Below are 21,069 nucleotides of genomic sequence, written 5' to 3'. Positions count from 1 at the left end.
TCCAGGACTCAACCTTATAGCCTCAACATTAATAGATTACCTACCCGTTAGGCCAAAGCCCCTTTACTGTTAGTTTCCATGTTCATAGAACCAAACGGGACAAGCAAAACTCCTATTTTGCAGATCACTATAAGAGCTAACAAATTTGGTTTGAAATCAAAACACGAATCCAATTTGCTTTTCAATCTGGCTAAAAATGATAATTGAAGCATATAAAAACCCATAGTCAAAATTCAAAAACACAAGACAACTCTCAAATATGTGTTTAGAAATCTCTTCAATGGTTTAACTTATGGAACCTTAGAACTTTTCAAAAGTAACCACACTATGATAATATAAATAACTATATGGTAGACCAATATATACAAGAGCCTAATATGTAAACAAGAAAAAGACAGATGAAAACAAAAGTAATATTAGCTTAAATCCTACAAATTGATTGATATTATATAGCAATACTCAACTTAAATCAAACATAGTTTGCACAACACTCATTATTATTGAATCAGTAGTTCTCAGACATGAATATTACAGAGATATAGAGATACAAACGGACCACGCTACCAGGAGGAAATGGGCTTTCCCAACCAAGCACCACCTAGCAAGCATAAGCACTAGCACTCTTAGTCAGCTGTCCAGCTCTGCTCAACCACTTCTCGCACCTTTCTGTTATACTCCCGCTTATTCTCACTAAATAAACGTGCTGCTTCCGAGTTGGCTGGTGAGTTTGGGTTTGGATCACATAGCAATGACTAAAATGCAAGAAACCAATCAGAAATGACTTGCAATTTGTACAAAAATATTATTATTCTACAATCAAACAAGAGAAATGCAACCAGTAACTAGACTCCCATCACCTGATAAAGATAGCAGGGTTGCAGAACTCAGAAAAACTCGCCAAGTACTCGGTTAAAAGTTCGGGCCGAGTACTCGTTGAAAACTCGGTCAAAACATAGTAACGAGATTACTCGGCCAAAACTCGGGATTACCCGAAAAATCGGTCAAAACTCGGTCAACATCCAGTTACTCCTCGAATTTCCGATTACTCCCTAGAAAGTCTCGACCGAGTACTCCCCGAGTAGCGAATTTTTGCAACCTTGATAGATAGTGCTGATAGTTATTGCGTTTCACAAGCAAATGGTTTAATTTCAGATATTCACACTGACACGCAGGAACAAAAATGAATAATCCACATTACAAATTTACAATACATTTACGGACGCACGTGCGATCAAAAAATTTAAAAGACTTGCCTATCATCTGAAATAGAGTGTGCTAAACTAATTCATTTCTTTTAGAAATCTCAGACTAACTCACAGAAACAAAACATAAATTAAGTAGATTTCTTAAGTAGTAAATGGGAGATAAAGCCATATAAAAAGGCGTGTGCATCTATATCTATATCATAGTTATAAACTTATAATAATTGTCTATTGCAAATCACTTATAGCTCAGCAACACTCAATAAAATGAATGACAATGGCAACGAATGCAGTCAACAAACCAACGTCCCAACTCATGTCATTGTTTAATGTTTTGATTTGATTATATTAGATGCTACTTCTTCATGTTGCCTATTTTAAAGTGCCTAATAGAATTGTGAACGACAGCCATAAAGGAGACATAGTTTTCCATGTTTGAACAAATGATGATCGATAAACATATTCAAACAAGATTATTTTACTTTTCCTATATCGACCATGAAACATTTCCTGCAGACCGAGAAGGATGATGAGGAAATATTTTGCGTTCTTGATTGTTTAATATTACGAATTTTCATTTTCTTTAGACAGATTGTGGGGAACTGGATGACTAGTCTATAACTTACTTAAAATCTTGATTAATAACCCAAACCAAACCAACTATTTATCATTTCAAGAGAACAGCCCAAAAGGCAGCTTAACCCGACTACTAATACAAACCTTCAACATAATATGTAGGAATGTATGTCATATTATAAGAACTTAAACCAACACTCATCACAAAAGGTTACAGCTAATACCAACCTGAATTGATGTCAGTATGGCAGCAACATCATAAATAGGACTCCACTGATTTTGAAGGATGTCCAAACATATGCTTCCATCGGCATAAACTGGCACATAGCAAAAACCTCATGAGTACAAGGCATCACAGATAGTAAATAACATTAACATAACTATGTTAAAGCAAATGGAATATAAAAACAATTCTATAAACCACATAACATGGATCTGTACTCTTCAGCACCTTGAAACAAACCAGAGTTGTCTCAATAGTAAGGCTTTATATATACAGTGAGCCTATAACATATAAAATGGGAAAAAATGGGCATCAACGCATATGCTGCTTCTGCATGCATAATGCCTCATATGCAGCCTCAATAAGTAAAATAGCTCAAGGAAGTAATGAACTATTACGTATATAACCGTGACATTCTTCAACAAATATTATACAACTCAATGACAAACTCAAGCTTCAGAGCTGTTACTCTACTGTTAAAAAAAAAAAGAAGAAAAAAAGGAAGAATTCAATCAAGTTGGTGATGAACACTTACTATTTGGATGAAACATTCGAGAAATGAAACGCACTGTTGGTGGCTTATTCGGATAGTCTTCTGAAAACTGAAGGGTCAGCTTAAACGTACCTATTTTTGACAGGTATATGTTATCAACAAATACTAGTATTATGCAACACACCAACAAGATAAATCGTATTGAAATATAAAAAGGCAGATAACAGAACAGCTAGAAACCGCGTCAAACATCTAACAAAAAATCAAAAGGGCTTTAACCAACTTAACGCTACAAGTAAGTCAATCACATTCAGGGCAGAAATGTCTATGTATTAATAACCAGTTAGCATATATACGGAGATATCCTGATATCGAATAACTCAAGAGCTATGGTAAAGTACTACTGTACTAGTATTATGAGCCTTTCCAACTTAAAGCCTACATGCTGTATGTGTGATAAAAGGATGGTCCTTTATTTTTAATCCATTCCAATTCTTCCCCTGCTTGTATATAAATCACTTTTCAATTTGTGATGTTCTTTTCCATAGTTCATGCACTTTCGCAAGCATATGTAATATTTTTTTCTTAATCTAAGCATATACTAGACCATGTAAACAGTATAGCATCTCACTAACCTCCGTCCCAAGGAGTGTCATCAGGCCTGCAACGCAAAAAAAAAAAATCAATAACAAAATCAACCAATAACATCATCATAAGCAACTAAATCATATGATATAATCAACAAACAGTGACACACAGTTTCACCTACCCAAATATAACAGCATTCCATAGCATTATATTATTATCATAAGGAGCGCCGCTGATTCCAGCAGGAGGATCTTGCTGCAACCTCTTAAAATCCCTCATTAATCTCTTTCTTGCAGGCGTTGACATCTTCTGTCAACTGTTTTCCCCCAATTTAACCAAAAAATAAACAAATTCAGCTAATAATTATATATCATATCAAAAATACATCAATTAACTACGCAAAATAAGAGAATCAAGTACAGTAATCATGCTGCCAGTTATTAAACCCTAGATCTATGAAATTAGGTTAATTACATCGCAATTAAAGAGATATTTAATCAAATTGAAAACATAAATAGATAATTGAACAAGTGAAGTGGTTATTTAGCCCTAGGGTTTCGTTAATCGATATGAGCGTAATTACATGAAATTGAATTGAATAACAGAAATGGAGATTACTTGTGCTGCGTTAGACGCAGAGCGGAAAGAGATTGCGGTGACGATGACGGAGGTAAATCGGAAGGTGATGATCGGCCGTAGATGGTGGTGTCAAGTATTGATCACAGAAGGGGGAAGGTTCAACAACGCGTCATATGTAAGCTGGTGGATATTTCTTTGTTCTCTATCTCTGTGTTTATGTGTAGAAAAAAATATCTCAAATATTGACACTCTTTAATCATTATTATTATTATTATATTATATTATATTATTATTATTATTATTATTATATTATTATTATTATTATTATTATTATTATTATTATTATTATTATTATTATTATTATTATTATTATTATTATTATCATCATCATCATCATTATTGATATTATTATTTTTTTTCGAACATCTGAAATTTTATTAAAACTAGCAATAGCTAGAAGGAAAAATACCAAGAGTACAAATACAAAAATTTACAATGAAAGTAAAGGAGATTGTAACCATGGGTTCCAATTACAGTTTTTCTTATAATATCTAGCGAAGATCCAGTTGAAGCCTGAAACCACAATGCTATCTATCACGTGACATTTCCGAAAACTTTTATCTTCAAAAATAATATTGTTTCGTAATCTCCATATGCACCCGTAATGTTGCGAAGGTGATGATCGAAGTAATGAGCCGTTTGTTATGAGCAATAGGGACGCCGTCAATCCAAGCCCATAATTCTGCCATTGAAGTCCACGAAAGAAAAGAAATATTTGACCAAAGGGCAATTTTAGACCAAATCAATTTAGCTGTAGGGCAGAGAAGGAAAAGATGATTGTCATCTTCAAGTGTTTCACTACAAAAATAACAGCCAGCTTCTTCCATTTCGACTCCACGAGCGATTGAATTGTCCTTTGTCGCAAGTCTAGACATTTTCATGCGCCAAATGAAGACGTTAACCTTTATTGGTATTTAATTACACCATGTCGTTTCAGAAGAGAAAGAAGTTGAGACATGAGAGTCGATTATTTTCCTCACCTTGGAAATCGAGAAGGAGTCATTATCCCAAGTCCATTGATCTTGATCATTTGACAACTTAATTGAGCTCAAACGGGATTGTAAAGCTTGCAAATGTTCTATTTCAATACCATACCGAGGCTGCCTTCTCCAAGAGAACGTCCAAGAATTGTCGATATAGTGCGAAGCAACTGAGTAGTTGGGATTAGATTCCAAAGTCAATAACCGCGGGTAACAGGATGATATAGAGAGCCCATTTACCCATGGGTCATGCCAAAAATTCACTGAGTTTCCATTACAAATGCGGAGTTGAAGCAGTTAAGGATTAAGTTTACAAAATGAGTGTAACATATTGATCGATTTGTGAATGGTTGCCCATGTTCCAGAGGCGTTCGGGGCAATGGAAATGCATGCACCTTGTCCGAGGCCATGAATAGACACGATATGATTTTTCCAGCTTGAGTGTTTGTTGGTAACAAATCTCCATCGCCATTTGTATAGAAGTGCCAAGTTTAGAGATTGTAAACTAGGAACCCCCAATCCTCCTTGAGCAAGTGGGTTAAGAATCAATCGCCAATTAACCCAATGAATTTTACGGGTGTTATCTTTTTCGCCCCAAAAAAATTGAAGATCTCAATGATTCAAGGCTATTGATAACTTTTTTCGGAGCTTTGAATAAAGACATATAGTAAGTGTGTACCGAACCAAGCACTGATTTAAATTAAGTAAGCCTTCAGTATTGATTATTGATTATTGATTATTTAATTTAATCATCATTATCATCACAATTGAATTAGTAAATTACTATACAAAATTATAAATTATTAATACTGTAATATTATATTATACTAATATTATTAATATAATACTAACAAATATGTGTAAGTAGTTCGATGTGTTGTTTTGTTGGTATTGTCTTTGTAGTCAAATGTGTTTTTATTTCGGGTTTTTTGTCGTGTGGGTGGGGGTGTTGGTTTCATGTCGTGTTGGTTGTTGGTAACTTTTCGTGTGTTGTCTTCGTGTTTTGTCTAGCTGCTCGCTAGTTTTATTAGTAAAATGCTTGTCTTTAAGGGGGAAAAAAAACATGAGACCTATTGAAATAATAACGATACCCAACAAGTAAATTATTAGAGAAATTGTATTTTTATTATCTCGAACTCGTTTTAATAAATTTTTATCACTTTCAAAGTACGGTAAGAAGTTAACATATACAGTGACTGTAATTATAACATAATTTTACTTCATATGCTGATAAACAGAAAAATTTTATATTTTGGTAATTTGTTTAATAAAATTGGTTAGTTATTTAGTACGTTCGACATTCAGATTGTGAGAGCTTATAAGAGGTTATGAACTTATACTTTCGATAAGCTTCGAGTTATAAGCTTTATTTAATAAATGATAGAAAGTAGAAAACTGGTCACAACTAGTCAGGGGCGGATCTTTATTAGGGCAGGAGGGGGCTCTCGCCCTCCAAACGTTTTGGTAAGTAGTTGTATTTTGTAGCCCTTTGAGTTACGGACGTTTGGGCTTTTGAATCAACTAAATCGGAGTCCGTATGAAAAAGATATGACGAAAATGGTGAAAGCGCAGATTTTGTTTTCATCAAAATCTACTTCATTTTTTCATATCTCTTGGTCATTTTTACCTTGAAATCAAGTTTAAAACTAAAAGTTTAAGAAGTTAAATTAGATGATGTAGAATTAGGATCGATACTGTCACCTAAAATGTGTATAAAATATGCAATTTTGTTCATCAAAGTTAACGTTTTTTCTTGCTAAAAAACATATCACACATTAGAAAAAATTGGCCCTCCAATCGCAACGTTCAAGCTCCGCTACTGCAACTGGTATATTGTGAAAAGTATAGGGCATGTAATGTAAGTTGCTAAAAAGACCCCCTTATTATTATTATTATATTATTTACATAGTGTATTATCATTGTTGTTTTTTTGACAATTACATTTATAAATTCTAGCTCTAATTACTTTATTAAATACTTATTATAAAAAAAAAAATAAGTTTCAGTTCTCGACTTCCAAAATAAGTTTCACCTCCAATTATTTTATACAAACACACCCCAAACCTATAATACCAAGTCTATAGATGGTGATTTAAGCATTAGCAGTCCTTTAATATTTTCTCTTAAATGTAATCGATAAACTTAATCATAAATCTTAATCCTTGCATAACGATATTGATAAAAATGTGTGTGAGAGAAAACTTAGAGAGAGAGAGAGAGAGAGAGAGAGAAAATGGCGAGGGTGTGTGGCAAGAGGTGAGGAGGAAAAAATCAAAGGGCACGAATAGGGTTAGGAATTTCTATAGCGGTAACCACAACGGGATTGACAACAACAAGCGATTATTCGGAAACAATATCAAGTCGTTCATGTTTTTTAATTTTTCGGATGAATGGAAAGTGGAGGAACTATGGAGAATGTTCAAAAATTTTGGTCAAGTAAGAGATGTCTACATGGTGCGAAAAAGGTTAAAGAATGGGAAGAGATTTGCGTTTGTAAGATTCGGAAACATTGAGGATGATGAAAGGATGTTGAAGATGCTACGGGAAATCAGAATAGATGGTATTATGCTTAGGGTTTTCAAAGCTAATGACCGAAAGGAGATGGAGGTACAGCAAGATGCTTCATATAACCTAGAAGGCAGAATCAATGCTACTGCAAATCCAAGATCAGAAGAACGAGTGTGGAGGAGGAAAGATGATTGTGGGTTCAGTGAAGGGCAGGAAAAACTCGAATGGCCACATGTTAACGAGGCAAACCCCAGTAACAACCATGACCTTCGAGACATCCTGAATAAAAACAAAAAAGCAAAGGAAGACAATAAGACTGAAGATCTCACAGATACGGTTCTTGGAAAGGACAAAGAAAGAGTAGTCACCATCAACCCGGATGATGAAGACAACGGTAACCTCCTGGAAAACTCTTTCATAGGCGAGGTTAAAAAACTTCAGTATCTAGCAAACTTTTGATCAATTTGTGAAGGTGAAGGGTTACAAGACTTTGAGCTAAAATATTTAGGAGGTCTCGGCATGATGATAGTACTTAAAGATAAAGCAAAGGTAGATTCATTCATACATGATGATAACCATTGCCTCTCCAAATGGTTGGATAATATAAAGTATGGTGGAAATAGTCCATATCTTGTCTCATGTAGATTAACATGGTTGAACATATTTGGGGTCCCAATTAAACTATTGATGGATAATACTTTTCGTAAATTTGCAGGTTGGTGGGGCCAAACATTGGATACAAATAACTGCTCGTTCGAAGGTCATCAGAATTTAATCGCCGGGCGTGTTTTGATAAAATCTTGGGGAATTTTCCCTATTGAGGAAATCGTTAAACTGAAATAAGGTAGTAGTATATTCTATGTGAAGGTCATAGAAGATTTTGATGACTTCATTCAAATTGATATGGAGGGTGATTGTGAAAGTGATTGGGATGACGATAATGAAGATCAAGATGATGAAGAAGAAGAAGGAGAAATTAGGTCGTATTGCTCCTTATCGGATGATGATGAAGACGAAGGTAAACAGCAGAATCCGGCAGAAAATTCGGTTGGGAAAAAGATGCCAGATCAAAAGCTACCGGAAAACTCAATGGAAGACGAAGCATCGGTTTTCGTTGCAGATAGCATGGGAAAGAGAAAGTCCAATAATGATGAAGATTTAGGGAATCGAAAAGGCGATGGAGCAACATCGAATTCCAATGAGGGATTTACAGCGCGTGATATCTTAGGAAATCAAACAGACAAAGGTGTAGGGTCAAGTATCTAAACACCAGATCCCCTACACCCTATTTCGGTTGGGCTTGATGCAAGGGATATTGATGAGCCTAACAAGATTATTAATCCTGATAAGCCCAGCAAGAATAATAGGCCCAATTTCAGCGAACCCAATAACAATCACAATTTTAATTCGATCAGGCCCGCGAACGAAGGAAGAATTGGGCCTAGCGGATCCAACTCGAAAGACCTTGGAGTGAACGAGTATTGTATGGGTGATAATGTCAAAAAAGAATTAAAAGATTCTGATATTAGAAGCGAGAGTCCCAGTTGCAATTCAATTCCTGATACAATAGGGTCGAATCCAAACTATGCGAAAGATGAGGCTACAGAATCAAATTCAATCGATGATAAAGACTCATGTAGAAGAGTGAACTCGATCAGAAGAAAAAAAGGGAAAAAGAAAGCAAAGAGGTTAGACACAAGTGATGAAGATATAGGGTATACTGACAGAGACGAATTTGTTGGAATCAGGGAAGATGGAATTAATATCGAAGTCCCAAGAAGCAGTAAGTCAAATGTCAATGGGAAACCTTCGATAATTGGGAATTGGCGCGCCTCCTCGATGATTATGAGAGCTAAGTGTTTGGCCCGATCTCAACATAAAGATGAAAAGAAAAGGAAGACCGATTCACAAGTATCCTTGAAGAAAGATAATCACGGTAAAGTAAAGTCAAAATCCACGAGGTCTAAACAATCAAGATAGTTGAACTTGGAAGGTTGTGGGATGAATTCCCAAAATTCGGAAAAAAGCGTGGACCTTGGGGAGTTTGCTAATCGCATCGGCTTAGTATGGGACGAACACCAAAAGGTCTAAGTCTCTACTCTCGTTATTCTCGTATCTTATTTTTTTAAATAAAGATTCTTTGTCTAAATATTCGGGGTTTTTGGGTATGGTAGGGCTAGTAAAATAGGAGATTGTAGGAAACTTCTTTTTCGTGAAAATCCTTGTATTGTCGCTTTGCAAGAAACTAGATTAAATATTGTCAATAAGGATTGTGTTAGTCTAGTGTGGGGGTCTCATGAATTTGAATTTATCCAAAAAGAGAAGATTGGTAACTCGGGAGGGTTTTTAATTATTTGGGATAAAATCGAGTTTGCGGTAGAACAAACCTTTTTTAGTGAGTTTTTTATTGCTATTGCGGGTAATGGAAAGGGCGCAATGAACTCACTTTTATTGTGAACATTTATGGTCCACACGATGATGCTAATAAATTGAGTATGTGGTCGAGTCTTGATTCTTTCTTAGGTGCTCATAATGCGGAATGGGTCCTTTGTGGCGACTTTAATTAAGTGAGAGATCAAATTGAAAGGAAAAATTGTGAATTTGTCGAGAGGCGGGCTAAATGGTTCAATGAAAGAATCAACTCATTGACGTTCCGTTAGGTGGCAATAAATTCACTCGAATATGTGACAATGGGGTGAAGTTTAGCAAGTTGGATAGATTTCTCATCTCCGAAAACTTTCATAACACTTGGGGAAATGTTTCGACTCTAGCTCTTGAAAGAAAGTTATCGAACCATTGTCCTCTAGTCCTAAGAGATAGAGAAATTGATTTCGGACCGAAGCCAAAATTTTTTTTTGATGAATGGTTAGATGGTAAGGATTCGAAAAAAGTGGTGGAAGATGTTTGGAACATTAAAGTTGATGGGAAAAGGCTTGATTGTGTATTTCGTAATAAACTTAAGAATGTCAAGCAAGCATTGAAAGATTGGAGTAGAACTACTTTCGGGAACATAGATAATGAAATTGAAGAACTCAAAAAGAAAGTTAGTGATTGGGAGTTAATAGCGGAAAGTCGGGTTCTAAGTGATGAGGATAGGAAGAGTTGGATGGAGACTAAGGAAAAATGGTTGGAAAAGGACAAGGTTAAGGTGAGCATGGCTAGGCAAAAATCGCGTGTCAAATGGATACAAGATGGGGACGAAAACACCAAATATTTCCACTCGGTCTTCAAAAGAAGGCACTCAAAGAGAAACATTCGAGGCCTAAACATAAACGGAAATTGGTGTGAAGATCCCTTAGAGATAAATCAAGCTGTTCACGATCATTTTAAGGCACAAATCGAGAAAAGAAACGCGAATAAAATGCATTTTGCGGATAATCCGAATGTGGGTGGGAGTCATTTTTAGCAGGTTATGTCGGACGCTTCTGGATCAGGCCACAACGCTTCTGCCCCGATTGTTTCTGCTGCAGAAGCTGTGCAGCAGCAGCCCCTGCTGTTCCAACAGCTTCTGCAGGTCAAAAAGTCCCTGTCACAGGTCCCTCCGAAGGCACAGATGCACATATTTCTTTAGGCAACCCCCTGTTCAGCTACCTGGTCCCATCACGCAGATTAGTGTTGATCAGGCTGCTTTAATTAAGAGTAGATTTACAGAAAAAGAAATCCTTGAAGCAATAAAAGAATATGATTGTTCAAAAGCGCCTGGCCCCGATGGCTTCAAATTTAAGTTCTTCTACTTACATTGGGAGTTGATAAAAAACGGTCTTATGAAGGCATTAGATTGGTTCTGGGAAAATGGCGATATCTCCAAAGGTTGTAATGCTTCTTTCATTACTATAGTCCCAAAGAATAATGATCCATTGGGACTAAACGAGTTTCGGCACATAAGTCTAATTGGGTGCTACTACAAGATTTTAGCAAAAATACTCTCCATTCGTATCAGGAATGTCTTGACTTCGGTTATTGGCTTCGAGAAGAGTGCATACCTTAAAGGTAGATACATTCTTGACGGATCACTAATTGCAAATGAGACCATCAACTATTTAAAGCGGCAAAAGAAAAGAAGTCTTATCTTCAAAGTTGATTTCGAGAAAGCTTTTGATAGCTTGAATTGGGATTTCATGTTGGATATGATGAATAGAATGGGGTTTGGCGCTAGATGGAGAAAGTGGATTCATGCATGTCTCAAATCGGCATCTGTCTCGATTTTGGTTAATGGCTCACCCACCAACGAATTTTCGATTGAGAGAGGGGTTCGCCAAGGAGACCCGTTATCACCGTTTCTTTTCCTTATAGCAGCGGAGGGTTTCAACCTTATAGTCAAACGGGCTTGTGGTGAAGGCCTCTTCAAAGGTGTAGAAGTAGGAAACGACAAAGTCAACTTATCCCACCTACAGTTCGCGGATGATACGATTTTTTTTGGGGATTGGCAAAATCAAAACTTTTGTAATCTCATGAAAATCCTTAAATGTTTTGAAAATCTATCGGGACTCAAGATCAACTTTCATAAAAGTGTGTTGTACGGGTTGGGTGTGGCTAGTGGTGATATTGAAGGGTTGGCTTCTCGTGTTGGATGTAAGTAGGTGATCTCCCGTTTTTGTATCTTGGTATTCCGGTTGGTAAGAATATGAGCAAGGAGCAAATTTGGAAACCGGTGATTGATAAATTCAACTCAAAGCTCACGAATTGGTAAGCTAGATTGATTTCTTATGGTGGAAGATTAACGCTTGTTATGTCGGTTCTTTGTAGCTTACCGCTTTATTATTTCTCCCTATTTCGTGCCCCCTTGAGTGTTATAAATAATTTCGAGTGTATTAGGAGAAACTTTTTTTGGGGTGGGTCGGGTGAGCGTTCTAAATTATCTTGGGTTAAGTTGGATGAATGTTTGCTACCTTATGATTTTGGGGGTCTCAATATTGGGTCTTTTCGGGAGAAAAATCTAGCTCTTTTGGGAAAGTGGTTTTGGCGGGCAAAAACCGAGCCAAATGCACTTTGGGTCTCGGTCATTAAGAGTATTTATGGTTCTAACGGACTACTTCCTCCTACGTGTCTTTCCGGATCGATAAGAGTGAGTAGTTTATGGTCCAATATTTTACGCGCAAGTACAATGATCGAGAAGATGGATACAAACTTCGCTTCCTCATTCTTGAAGATAATCGGTGACGGAGCAGACACGAGTTTTTGGGATGATTTATGGCTTTGCGGCACACCATTAAAGCAAAAGTTCAAGCGGTTGTTTCATTCGGATGAAGATCCGACGTCAAAAGTGCGGGATATATTAACCTGGAACGAGCAATCTATTATTTGTCATTTTAGGTGGAAACGAGATATTTCCGGAAGAGCCATCAACGAGCTTGATTCTCTTAATGCACTACTAAACACTTACCTGAAGCAAGACAAGTCTAAGGATTCGTGGTTTTGGAACCTATCGGGTAATGGATTATTCACTACAAAGAAATTAACAAGCATTATAGATGAAAAAAATCATCAAGTGCGAGTTATTTGTTCATAATGAATCCTTCTTGAAGAATAACTTAGTTCCTTCGAAAGTCGCGATCTTCATATGGAGAGCTCTAAAAAGGCGGATCCCGGTACGTACCGAACTTGACAAAAGAGGTATGCCCTCTATGTGATGATGATGTAGAATCTATTGAGCATTCATTAATCTTTTGTTGGCATGCTATGGATATTTGGGTTCGCGTTTTTATATGGTGGGGTTTAGGGCCTGTTACAAATTTGAGTATTAATGAATTATTTAGAGGCAATTGCAACCGGCCTCTATCCCCGCTTTGGTTGAGAATTTGGCAAGCAATCGAGTGGTCGTGCGGTTATTTGATATGGAAGAACCGTAACCAAAAGGTGTTCTCTAACTCTTCTTGGTGCGGTCCTTCGGGCTTAATGGAAATTCAACTCAAATCGTTCGAGTGGATCTCTAATCGTTTGAAGAAGCATAGATTGGATTGGCTAGGTCTCGGATCCATAGTCTTGTCTTGTGTAATGTAATGGTTAGTAGTTGCTAACTCCGCAACGTAGTGCTCTTTCGTTTTTTATTCTCGTTGTATTTGTAGCCTTCGGCTTGGATATGTTTGTTCGGGTTTCCCCCCTTAGTGGGCTCGTGGTTATATATTTGCTTTTTGAAAAAAATAGATGGTGATTTATATACCATCATAAATAAATAAATAAAATTATTATTCACCACTGTTTGTGCGAGTATATAAAATCATTAATAAAGAAAGTTGTAGAAAAAAAAAATGATAATGCACAAATCGCTCATGTACAAGTAGTAAGATTCATGACATAAATATCTCATTCCAAATTTATGATAGTGACTTCAACCTTCTTTTTACAAGCCAAGTTACACTGTCCGTCTCTCAAAAAAAAAAAAAAAAAAAAAAAAAAACTCTTAACAAAAACGATCAATTTAAAATATATTGTTAAAATGTTATTTTATCTTTTATTTAATATGTTATTAGAAATTAGAAATTAGAATTAACTAGTTTTCGAACCCTCGCTTCGCGCCGGGGTTCGGTTTTCAATGTATTTTATTGCGTTTAGTTTGTAAAATTATTTCGTGGCTAACGATGATGTCGTTGAAGCGTTAATTTTAAATTAACAATATATGTAATGGTGTATCCTAGGGGTTACACGCATAAAAACACCATTTCCGTACAGAAAGATGGATCAAAAAGCATGAAAGATAATAAAATTTGGCGATTTTTAGTGTTTGCCTCCCAGCGTACAGCAATCCGCCCAGCGTCAAGTGTAAGCCCTGCAGGCAGCTTCTATGCTTAAGCCATTTAACTCAGCATGTGAACGGCACACAGCCACATCAGCACACGCCACCGACCTTCCGGATATTTCGTTTAACAGAACCACTCATCAATTGACACGTTTATCCCGAGAATTTCGGGCATTCTGTGCCTATAAATAGACCCCATGGGTCACCACATTTCACATCGGAACTTCAGTCAGAGAGTAATACACTTTCTCTCTCACACAGTTCTTTCTCACTCTAAACGCACATTAGCTGCTTAGCAGCAATACGTTAGACGGATCAATTACAGATTGATCCTCAGATTGATTGAGGCCACCCCACGGATCTCTCATCCGTGTTCCGGGTCTGCAAAGATTATTTTCCGAGGGCAAACAACAATCAATATTATACGCCACACGCTGAGCAGCTATTGTCTTGTACTGATACCTTACAGCCGCTATACGTAAAATCGTACCAACAATATGTGCATCTCCGCATTTCGCTATGGAATTGTCGACTTTTAAAAATTTAACGCAAAATCAACGTGTATGAAAAGTACCACAAATATTTAGCGTTTTTTAAAAAGCGTCCGTTTTGTGTGTAGTTAGTGACCTTGCGTTCCTAAAATTATTTCGAGTTTAACGATGATGTCGGAAAAATTTAACTCGTTGCGAGCGAAAAGATATGACCCGTTAAATATTTGGGTGAAGTTTATTTAAGATTTTTTATGAAAATAATTATTTGACACTTTACCTCCTATTTGAAGGGTCGATTTGAATTTTTGTAAAAAGTGTTGAGCTTGGTGAGATAAAATTTAATTAAAATTAAAAAAAAAAAGGTTAAAAGTCGAAATATCATCACCATGTACATAACGGTAAAACAATATTATCACCATGTACATAACGGTAAAACAATGTTCATAACAAGAACTTCGATGGTTGGATGATATGTGCTCACTCCCCATGTAGGGTAAAACAATGATGATACTGTTCATACTACGGGTGTCTTCCAACAAAATTGCAACAGTAGACAGCATGTTTCAACAGTAGACAACACCACCAATGTTCTTGATTGATCGACTATTTACAAGTTACAACCTTTTTTGCTTGCAATATATTCGATTTATCATACATTTTAAAAAGCATGCACATGTAACACACGGAAGACAAATTAAGAATCAAAATTAGTCACAATCAAGGAACAGAAACTCAAATCTCCATTTCAGATTCTCACCTAAATTAGTATTAGTATAAAAAACATTTCTTGCAACACTCAACCAACCATCAAAGTATGAAACTAAAAGGATACATTTTATAACATCAAACATGTCTGTCTAAAACAATTAAAGAAAAGTAAACTGATGTCCATTTCTATCATCCCTCTTTTATGGCGAATACTACTTTCCCAACGCTACAACGACCAAATTCGTATTGTACCTTGTGCAACCTTGATAGTACATTACCTGTAATTTGGTCGGGGAAAGGTCTATCCTTTTTCTATTGTTTGCTCAAATTATGTACAAGATCTTCAACCCTAAAGGAAGAACCAAAGTAAAGCCATCTTTACCCAACAACTTAAAAAAAAACACAGACAGAGGTTTCGTTTTTTTGTCCGGTCAACTTTTATTTTTCAACGATTTTTGGCCCGTTGTACGGTGCTCCAACTAGAGATAAGCCAGCGGGCTTATCTATCTCTTCGAGCCATGCATAGTTTTCGGGTTTCTCATCCTCTGGCAACTTTTTATCATCAACTGTCACATAACCAAAAAAAAAAAATGCATACTTTGAGTTTTTTTTAAAATAAATAAATAAATAAATAAAATAATAAAAAAGTAGGAATTAATTAATTAATAAACCTGAGAAGTTGGCGAACGGATGAGTTCGATAGTATTGGCAGTGTCTGCCTTCGGGATCACAATACGGAGGGCCGAGAACATCGAGCACTGCACACGAGGTTAATGCAGTGAAGCAATGCATGTTACCACCGTCTGTTGGATAAAGAATCGATGCATCGCATGGTGCAGTGAAGTCAGAGTTGACTTTGAGTTTCGCCAAACGCACACTAACGGGTCCCACTTCACCTGAAAAACACGAAGTTTCACGATTTTCAAACATTGAATCCAAAGTGAACAGAAAATGGTAACTTTTTCACTAACCTTTTTCCATAAATGAACTACGCAAATCAAAAATCATATTAAGAAACTAATTAACTGTGTAAATGTTGTTATTGTGTGGATCATAAATTCATAATCTATAACAAGTAGGTTAAATAATGAAATTACAAAAAAAAAAAAAAAAAAAAACAAAACACACACACACACATACGTTCGAACACACCTTCGGATGAATCGGCTTTACGAGTAGTGATCGATGCACTATCGTCCACCCAATCATACGCTTTGATGTGCATAGTTCCAAAGAGAAGCTTACTGAAAACCGTCATCTGAGGGTGGTTATGTAGCGGCAGGACACCTGATGGTGGCAAGAGAAAAATCCCAATCTGCCATAATATGCATCCATTAGCGGACCCACATATCTTTTTACTTACATTTACGAGTTAGTATAATATAAGAAAGATGTGATTCAGTTATATAATGTCACATTTGCAAACAAAGCTACGATTGTGCATTAGCTACTTGTACTGTACAAGTATCAATTCACAGTTGTGGCTTACAAATTTGAACAACATATACGAAAGATCGATAAATAAAACATACCGAAAACTTGTCACACTCACAAAGGTGTAGGTACGTAATTTTAGGATATCCCGCCGTTACTTTAACCTTGAAATAGGGCATATTAGGCTGTACGCCGACGTCAAGTCCAGTTATTCCATCTAAAAAAAAGGCGAAAAAAATTTAGCCGTTAACTTCTTTACGAAAAAAAAAAAAACAAGGTAATATGCGCCAAACATCATCTTCCCTACCTTGTACTCGACTATATATATATTCAAGGTCAACCTTAAACCTAATGTAAAAGATTGACTATGCTATATCTATGAAACCGGCAAGATCTAATCAAGATTTATGAAAGAACTGCTGCACTTAATAAGCAACATGATGTTAAGTGGTCACCGCCAACTTGTAAATATAGGAATTTTCCGGTATCGTGTAAATCATTGCACATGAAATAAAAACATTGTGCATAGTTAATATTAGTATCTATATCTATTGTAAATTTGACCTAGCGGTATCTATTGTAAATTTGACCTAGCGGTATTGAGGTCATGGGTCCGAGTCCTAGTCCTGTTTAGGACTTATTAGTGTAAAATTTAAAGTGCGTGAGTTTCCGTTCTAAAAAAAAGTATCTATATCTATTAACTACAATCAAGACATCAATGTCTATCAGCAACACTTAACGACAGTCATTTATAGGCATGTAAACAATAATGCACGTCATCGACATAAACAAAAAGCGCAACACAGTGAAGCGTTTTTTATTCTGATAAATATCAAGATTGATGCTTACATGTAATGATTTGAGATAGCTTTCACCATAATAATTCATAAAATAACATTACAAACCATGAAATCATACATCGTTACATATTGACAATTGATCAGATTTATTTGTTCCAGAAGTATATAGGGATCCATTGTCAAAAATTGAAAGAATTAAATCATCCTTAATTTCTACGGAGTATTCAAAAGTTGACCCACTTGACACTTGGTCAAAATTGGACTAATTTCAAAAGTCAACAACCTCAAATTGAGGAAAAAAAAAACATTAAATATTTAAATCGCCAGTCACCTTCAGTATACCCTCAAGTGGGTTCCTCAAGATACACCAAACCCACAAATCAAAATTTATTTTTGATCATTCAGGTTCAAATTCAATAGCATTCTCTATTTGCATTGACAATCAAATAGATCCAGTTGCTAAAAGACCAGAAACTGTTTAAGATTCATATTTATATTCTAATCAAGGTTGATATCAAAATTGGGAACTTAAAATACAATAATAATTATAATTAATAATAAAAAATAAAACTTACTTAAAATATCTTTTAGGCGTTCAATACCATCAGCAGATGGAACAACACCGGGACCACAATTAGCAAAAACCTCAGAGCATGTATCATAAAGTTTCTGAACTGCTGAAACTTTTTTATGTCTCAATCTCCTCTTCATTTTTTTACCTAAAACTTTCTCCATGCCCATTTGTCAATTAAGCTTGCATTCATGCACAATAACACACTTATCCCTAAGTAATTCAATACCCCAGATTAAAAAATCAAAACTTTAAATTATATTCCAGTATGGGTGTTTTCAAAAACAGTTATTTTTTGGATAAACTGAAACCCCACAAAAAAAGATGGCAGCTTTGACTGGAAACTGTAAAATTCCAATCTGGGTATTGAACAAAATCTAAAAAGGTTGTAGTCAAGAATAGGAAAACAAGAATTGTACAAAAAACAAGGATTATACTTTTTAGTTTTACTGGTGATGATTTAACAAGAAAAAAGAGTGCATGCTTTGGATAGTAGTTGTGATGCAACCCATTAAAATGAAAATGAAGATCAGGGTGATAATGGGTTTAATAGATGGATGGAATGAAAGAAAAGTTAGCGTTTTCTTTTGGGTGATTTTATTTATTTTGTTTTGGTTGAAAAGAAAAAGATAGAGTTGTTTTCGAGAAATGGAAATACTAGGGGCCATGGTTTTGGTTTTCCAGTGGGCCGTTTCAATAAGCGGATTCAGTTTTTATATTTGGGTCATTTTCAACCTCAACATTTTATAATTTAAATTTCATTAATTATTTTGTTTTTGATTATATTTACTTTTTTAGTTATAAATTATACTCTCAGCATTCCATAAAAAGAATATTCATAATTAAATTACAAAAATTTAATAAAAAGTCTAATCAGTGCAGTTTTACAGTGTGTAAGATTTCATATTTTTTGTAGGTACTGATATTTTCAAATCTATTTTTAATAGATTCACGTAAATGTACTAATATGCTATAAATGATAGGAAGTCTTTTATAAAAGTTTTATGTTTCAATTTATTTGAGGGCATTTTTAAAAGATAGCATCAAATTAAGTTGAATCCATAAAAAACAAATTTGAAAATATCAACTCCCATTTTTCAATAGACCACTAATATTGGTTTATGATAGTCGTGTTTGGCATGTCCTTATCCGTCCTCACGAAGGCGCTGATATTACGACCCCACCCTCACTAATAGGGGGAACTGCCCTCACACCCTAGTCATCAAAGTTTTTCGGATAACATATTGAAGGATGAGATTCTTTAATAAATAGATTGTATTTATTGCTTTAATACTTGTAAGTTGATTTATTTAATTAATTTAGTAGGTTCATGTGATAGTAAAGAAGTATGTCAATGATGATAGTGTTCATGTCATGGGGAGGGAATGAGGAGAAAATGTTAATGTGATGGTTTGTTCTGGTGTGGAAGGATGTCATGGATGAGAGTGATCTTAGGTGCCAAGCGGATCTCATCCTTGACTTGATATATTGATAAGGTGTACATGGTAGCGTTCCGCTTGAACACTTCCTCCGTTATCATCAAAATATTAATTCCTACCAAGAATCCCTATGTATTTGGGGTACCCAAGTTGAAGAATCGATTTCACACTTTTTACCGCGTTGCCCTAAGAACCACAACATATGGTCGATCCTCTTTAAATTGAAAATGCAAACAATAAAAGAGCATAATTGTCCTTCTTTGGTGTAAACTCCTCTATTCGGATCAAATACAATTGATTAACAGAACAAAATAAAATTTTAGACATGATGGTTTAGATGGTGTATTGACTGGTAATGTGGGCTGAAGACACTTATAATTTGATTGAGATACAGAGTATACTTGCAATCAATCAAGAAACAAACCAAAATTTTTGATTAACTAATAATCAAATCTGAACAACGAAGGAGATAACAAAACCACAACCAGTGTTATTTATTAACACTTAATCAACCTCAACAATTACTAACAACTTCATCAACCTCATGAATAAACCATAATATGATTGTAAATGTGTTTGAGAAGAGAGTGATATTTTTGGAATTGAATATAACAAATGAAACTCTAAATGGCTATTTATATTTATGCCATAGACCAGAAATATCTAATAAACCCTCTAATTTTAGAACTTTGGCAATAGTAGTCTCTAGACTTTAAATTAAAACTCAAATGTGTCCCACCCGTGTACTTGAAAGGACCCGTTCATATACATTATAAACGATTCACAATAGTTGATTACATCGCGAGGTATTTGACCTCTATATGATACATTTTACAAACATTGCATTCGTTTTTAAAAGACAAACTTTCTTTACATTGAAAATTGACAGGCATGCATACCATTTCATAATATCCACTATTCAACTATGAATTGACTTAATAATAATCTTTGATGATCTCAATGACTCGAATGCAACGTTCTTCGAAATATGCCATGAATGACTCCAAGTAATATCTTTAGAATAAGCAAATGCACAGCGAAAGATTTCTTTAATACCTGAGAATAAACATGCTTTAAAGTGTCAACCAAAAGGTTGGTGAGTTTATTAGTTTATCATAATCATTCATTTTCATCATTTTAATAGATCACAAGAATTTCATTTCCAGTTCTCATAAATATACGTCCCATGAATAGAGACAAAAATCATTCATATGGTGAACACCTGGTAACCGACAATAACAAGATGCATATAAGAATATCCCCTATCATTCCGGGAAATCCTTCGGACATGATAAAACAACTCGAAGTACTAAAGCATCCGCTACAACGGATGGGGTTCGTTAGACCCAATAGATCTATCTTTAAGATTCGCGTCAATTAGTAGACTGGTTTACTAATTCTTAGGTTACCAAGTAAAAGGGGCATATTCGGCTTCGATCATTCAACCATATAATGTAGTTTCGATTAATTGTGTCTATTTCGTAAAACATTTATAAAAGCAGCGCATGTATTCTCAGTCCCAAAAATATATATTGCAAAAGCATTTAAAAAGGGAGCAAATGAAACTCACAATAATGTATTTTGTACTAAAAATACATATGACGACATTGAACGAGTGTATGGTTGGCCTTGGATTCACGAACTAATATCATTTATATATATATATTAACACACATACTTG

The 21,069-nt window shown here is 35.4% G+C and overlaps 2 protein-coding genes across 3 annotated transcripts; both read right to left on the bottom strand.

Moving 5' to 3' along the window:
* Positions 1 to 397: 397 nt before the first annotated feature.
* LOC139862935 (ubiquitin-conjugating enzyme E2 2) lies at positions 398 to 3,874 on the bottom strand. Its single transcript, XM_071851562.1, has 6 exons — positions 3,701 to 3,874; positions 3,264 to 3,398; positions 3,130 to 3,155; positions 2,537 to 2,626; positions 2,007 to 2,095; positions 398 to 752 (listed from the first exon to the last, which is right to left on the bottom strand). Exons 2-6 carry the CDS (start codon positions 3,386 to 3,388, stop codon positions 624 to 626), a joined length of 459 nt encoding a protein of 152 aa, XP_071707663.1. The 5' UTR covers positions 3,389 to 3,398; positions 3,701 to 3,874; the 3' UTR covers positions 398 to 623.
* Positions 3,875 to 15,124: 11,250 nt separating this feature from the next.
* On the bottom strand, positions 15,125 to 18,525 carry LOC139862120 (plant cysteine oxidase 2). 2 transcript variants are annotated; one of them, XM_071850671.1, is made up of 5 exons: positions 17,954 to 18,525; positions 16,677 to 16,795; positions 16,285 to 16,459; positions 15,816 to 16,040; positions 15,125 to 15,710 (listed from the first exon to the last, which is right to left on the bottom strand). In XM_071850671.1, the coding sequence occupies exons 1-5, from the start codon at positions 18,117 to 18,119 to the stop codon at positions 15,583 to 15,585; spliced, it is 813 nt and encodes a 270-aa protein (XP_071706772.1). In that variant the 5' UTR covers positions 18,120 to 18,525; the 3' UTR covers positions 15,125 to 15,582. The 2 variants fall into 2 exon arrangements, with proteins under 2 accessions (XP_071706772.1, XP_071706774.1); XM_071850673.1 differs by having other exon boundaries at positions 16,297 to 16,459; positions 17,954 to 18,515.
* Positions 18,526 to 21,069: the final 2,544 nt, after the last annotated feature.

This window comes from Rutidosis leptorrhynchoides, chromosome 8 (assembly GCF_046630445.1).
Source record: "Rutidosis leptorrhynchoides isolate AG116_Rl617_1_P2 chromosome 8, CSIRO_AGI_Rlap_v1, whole genome shotgun sequence".
Lineage (NCBI taxonomy): Eukaryota > Viridiplantae > Streptophyta > Magnoliopsida > Asterales > Asteraceae > Rutidosis > Rutidosis leptorrhynchoides.
The sequence above is the reverse complement of the archived record's forward strand: the minus strand, read 5'-3'. Positions and strand labels throughout refer to the sequence as shown.

Bases quoted from the DNA above. Each gene is read 5' to 3' on its own strand.
- LOC139862935 (XM_071851562.1), bottom strand. From the start codon at position 3,388: ATGTCAACGCCTGCAAGAAAGAGATTAATGAGGGATTTTAAGAGGTTG. The intron at 3,156-3,263 runs GTAGGTGAAACT...TTTGCGTTGCAG, and splicing joins TGGAATGCTGTTATATTTGG to GCCTGATGACACTCCTTGGG. The intron at 2,096-2,536 runs GTAAGTGTTCAT...GCTATGTGCCAG, and splicing joins TCGAATGTTTCATCCAAATA to TTTATGCCGATGGAAGCATA.
- LOC139862120 (XM_071850671.1), bottom strand. From the start codon at position 18,119: ATGGGCATGGAGAAAGTTTTAGGTAAAAAAATGAAGAGGAGATTGAGA. The intron at 16,796-17,953 runs GTAAGTTTTATT...CCTTTTTTTTAG, and splicing joins ACGCCTAAAAGATATTTTAA to ATGGAATAACTGGACTTGAC. The intron at 16,460-16,676 runs GTATGTTTTATT...ATATTATGGCAG, and splicing joins GTGAGTGTGACAAGTTTTCG to ATTGGGATTTTTCTCTTGCC.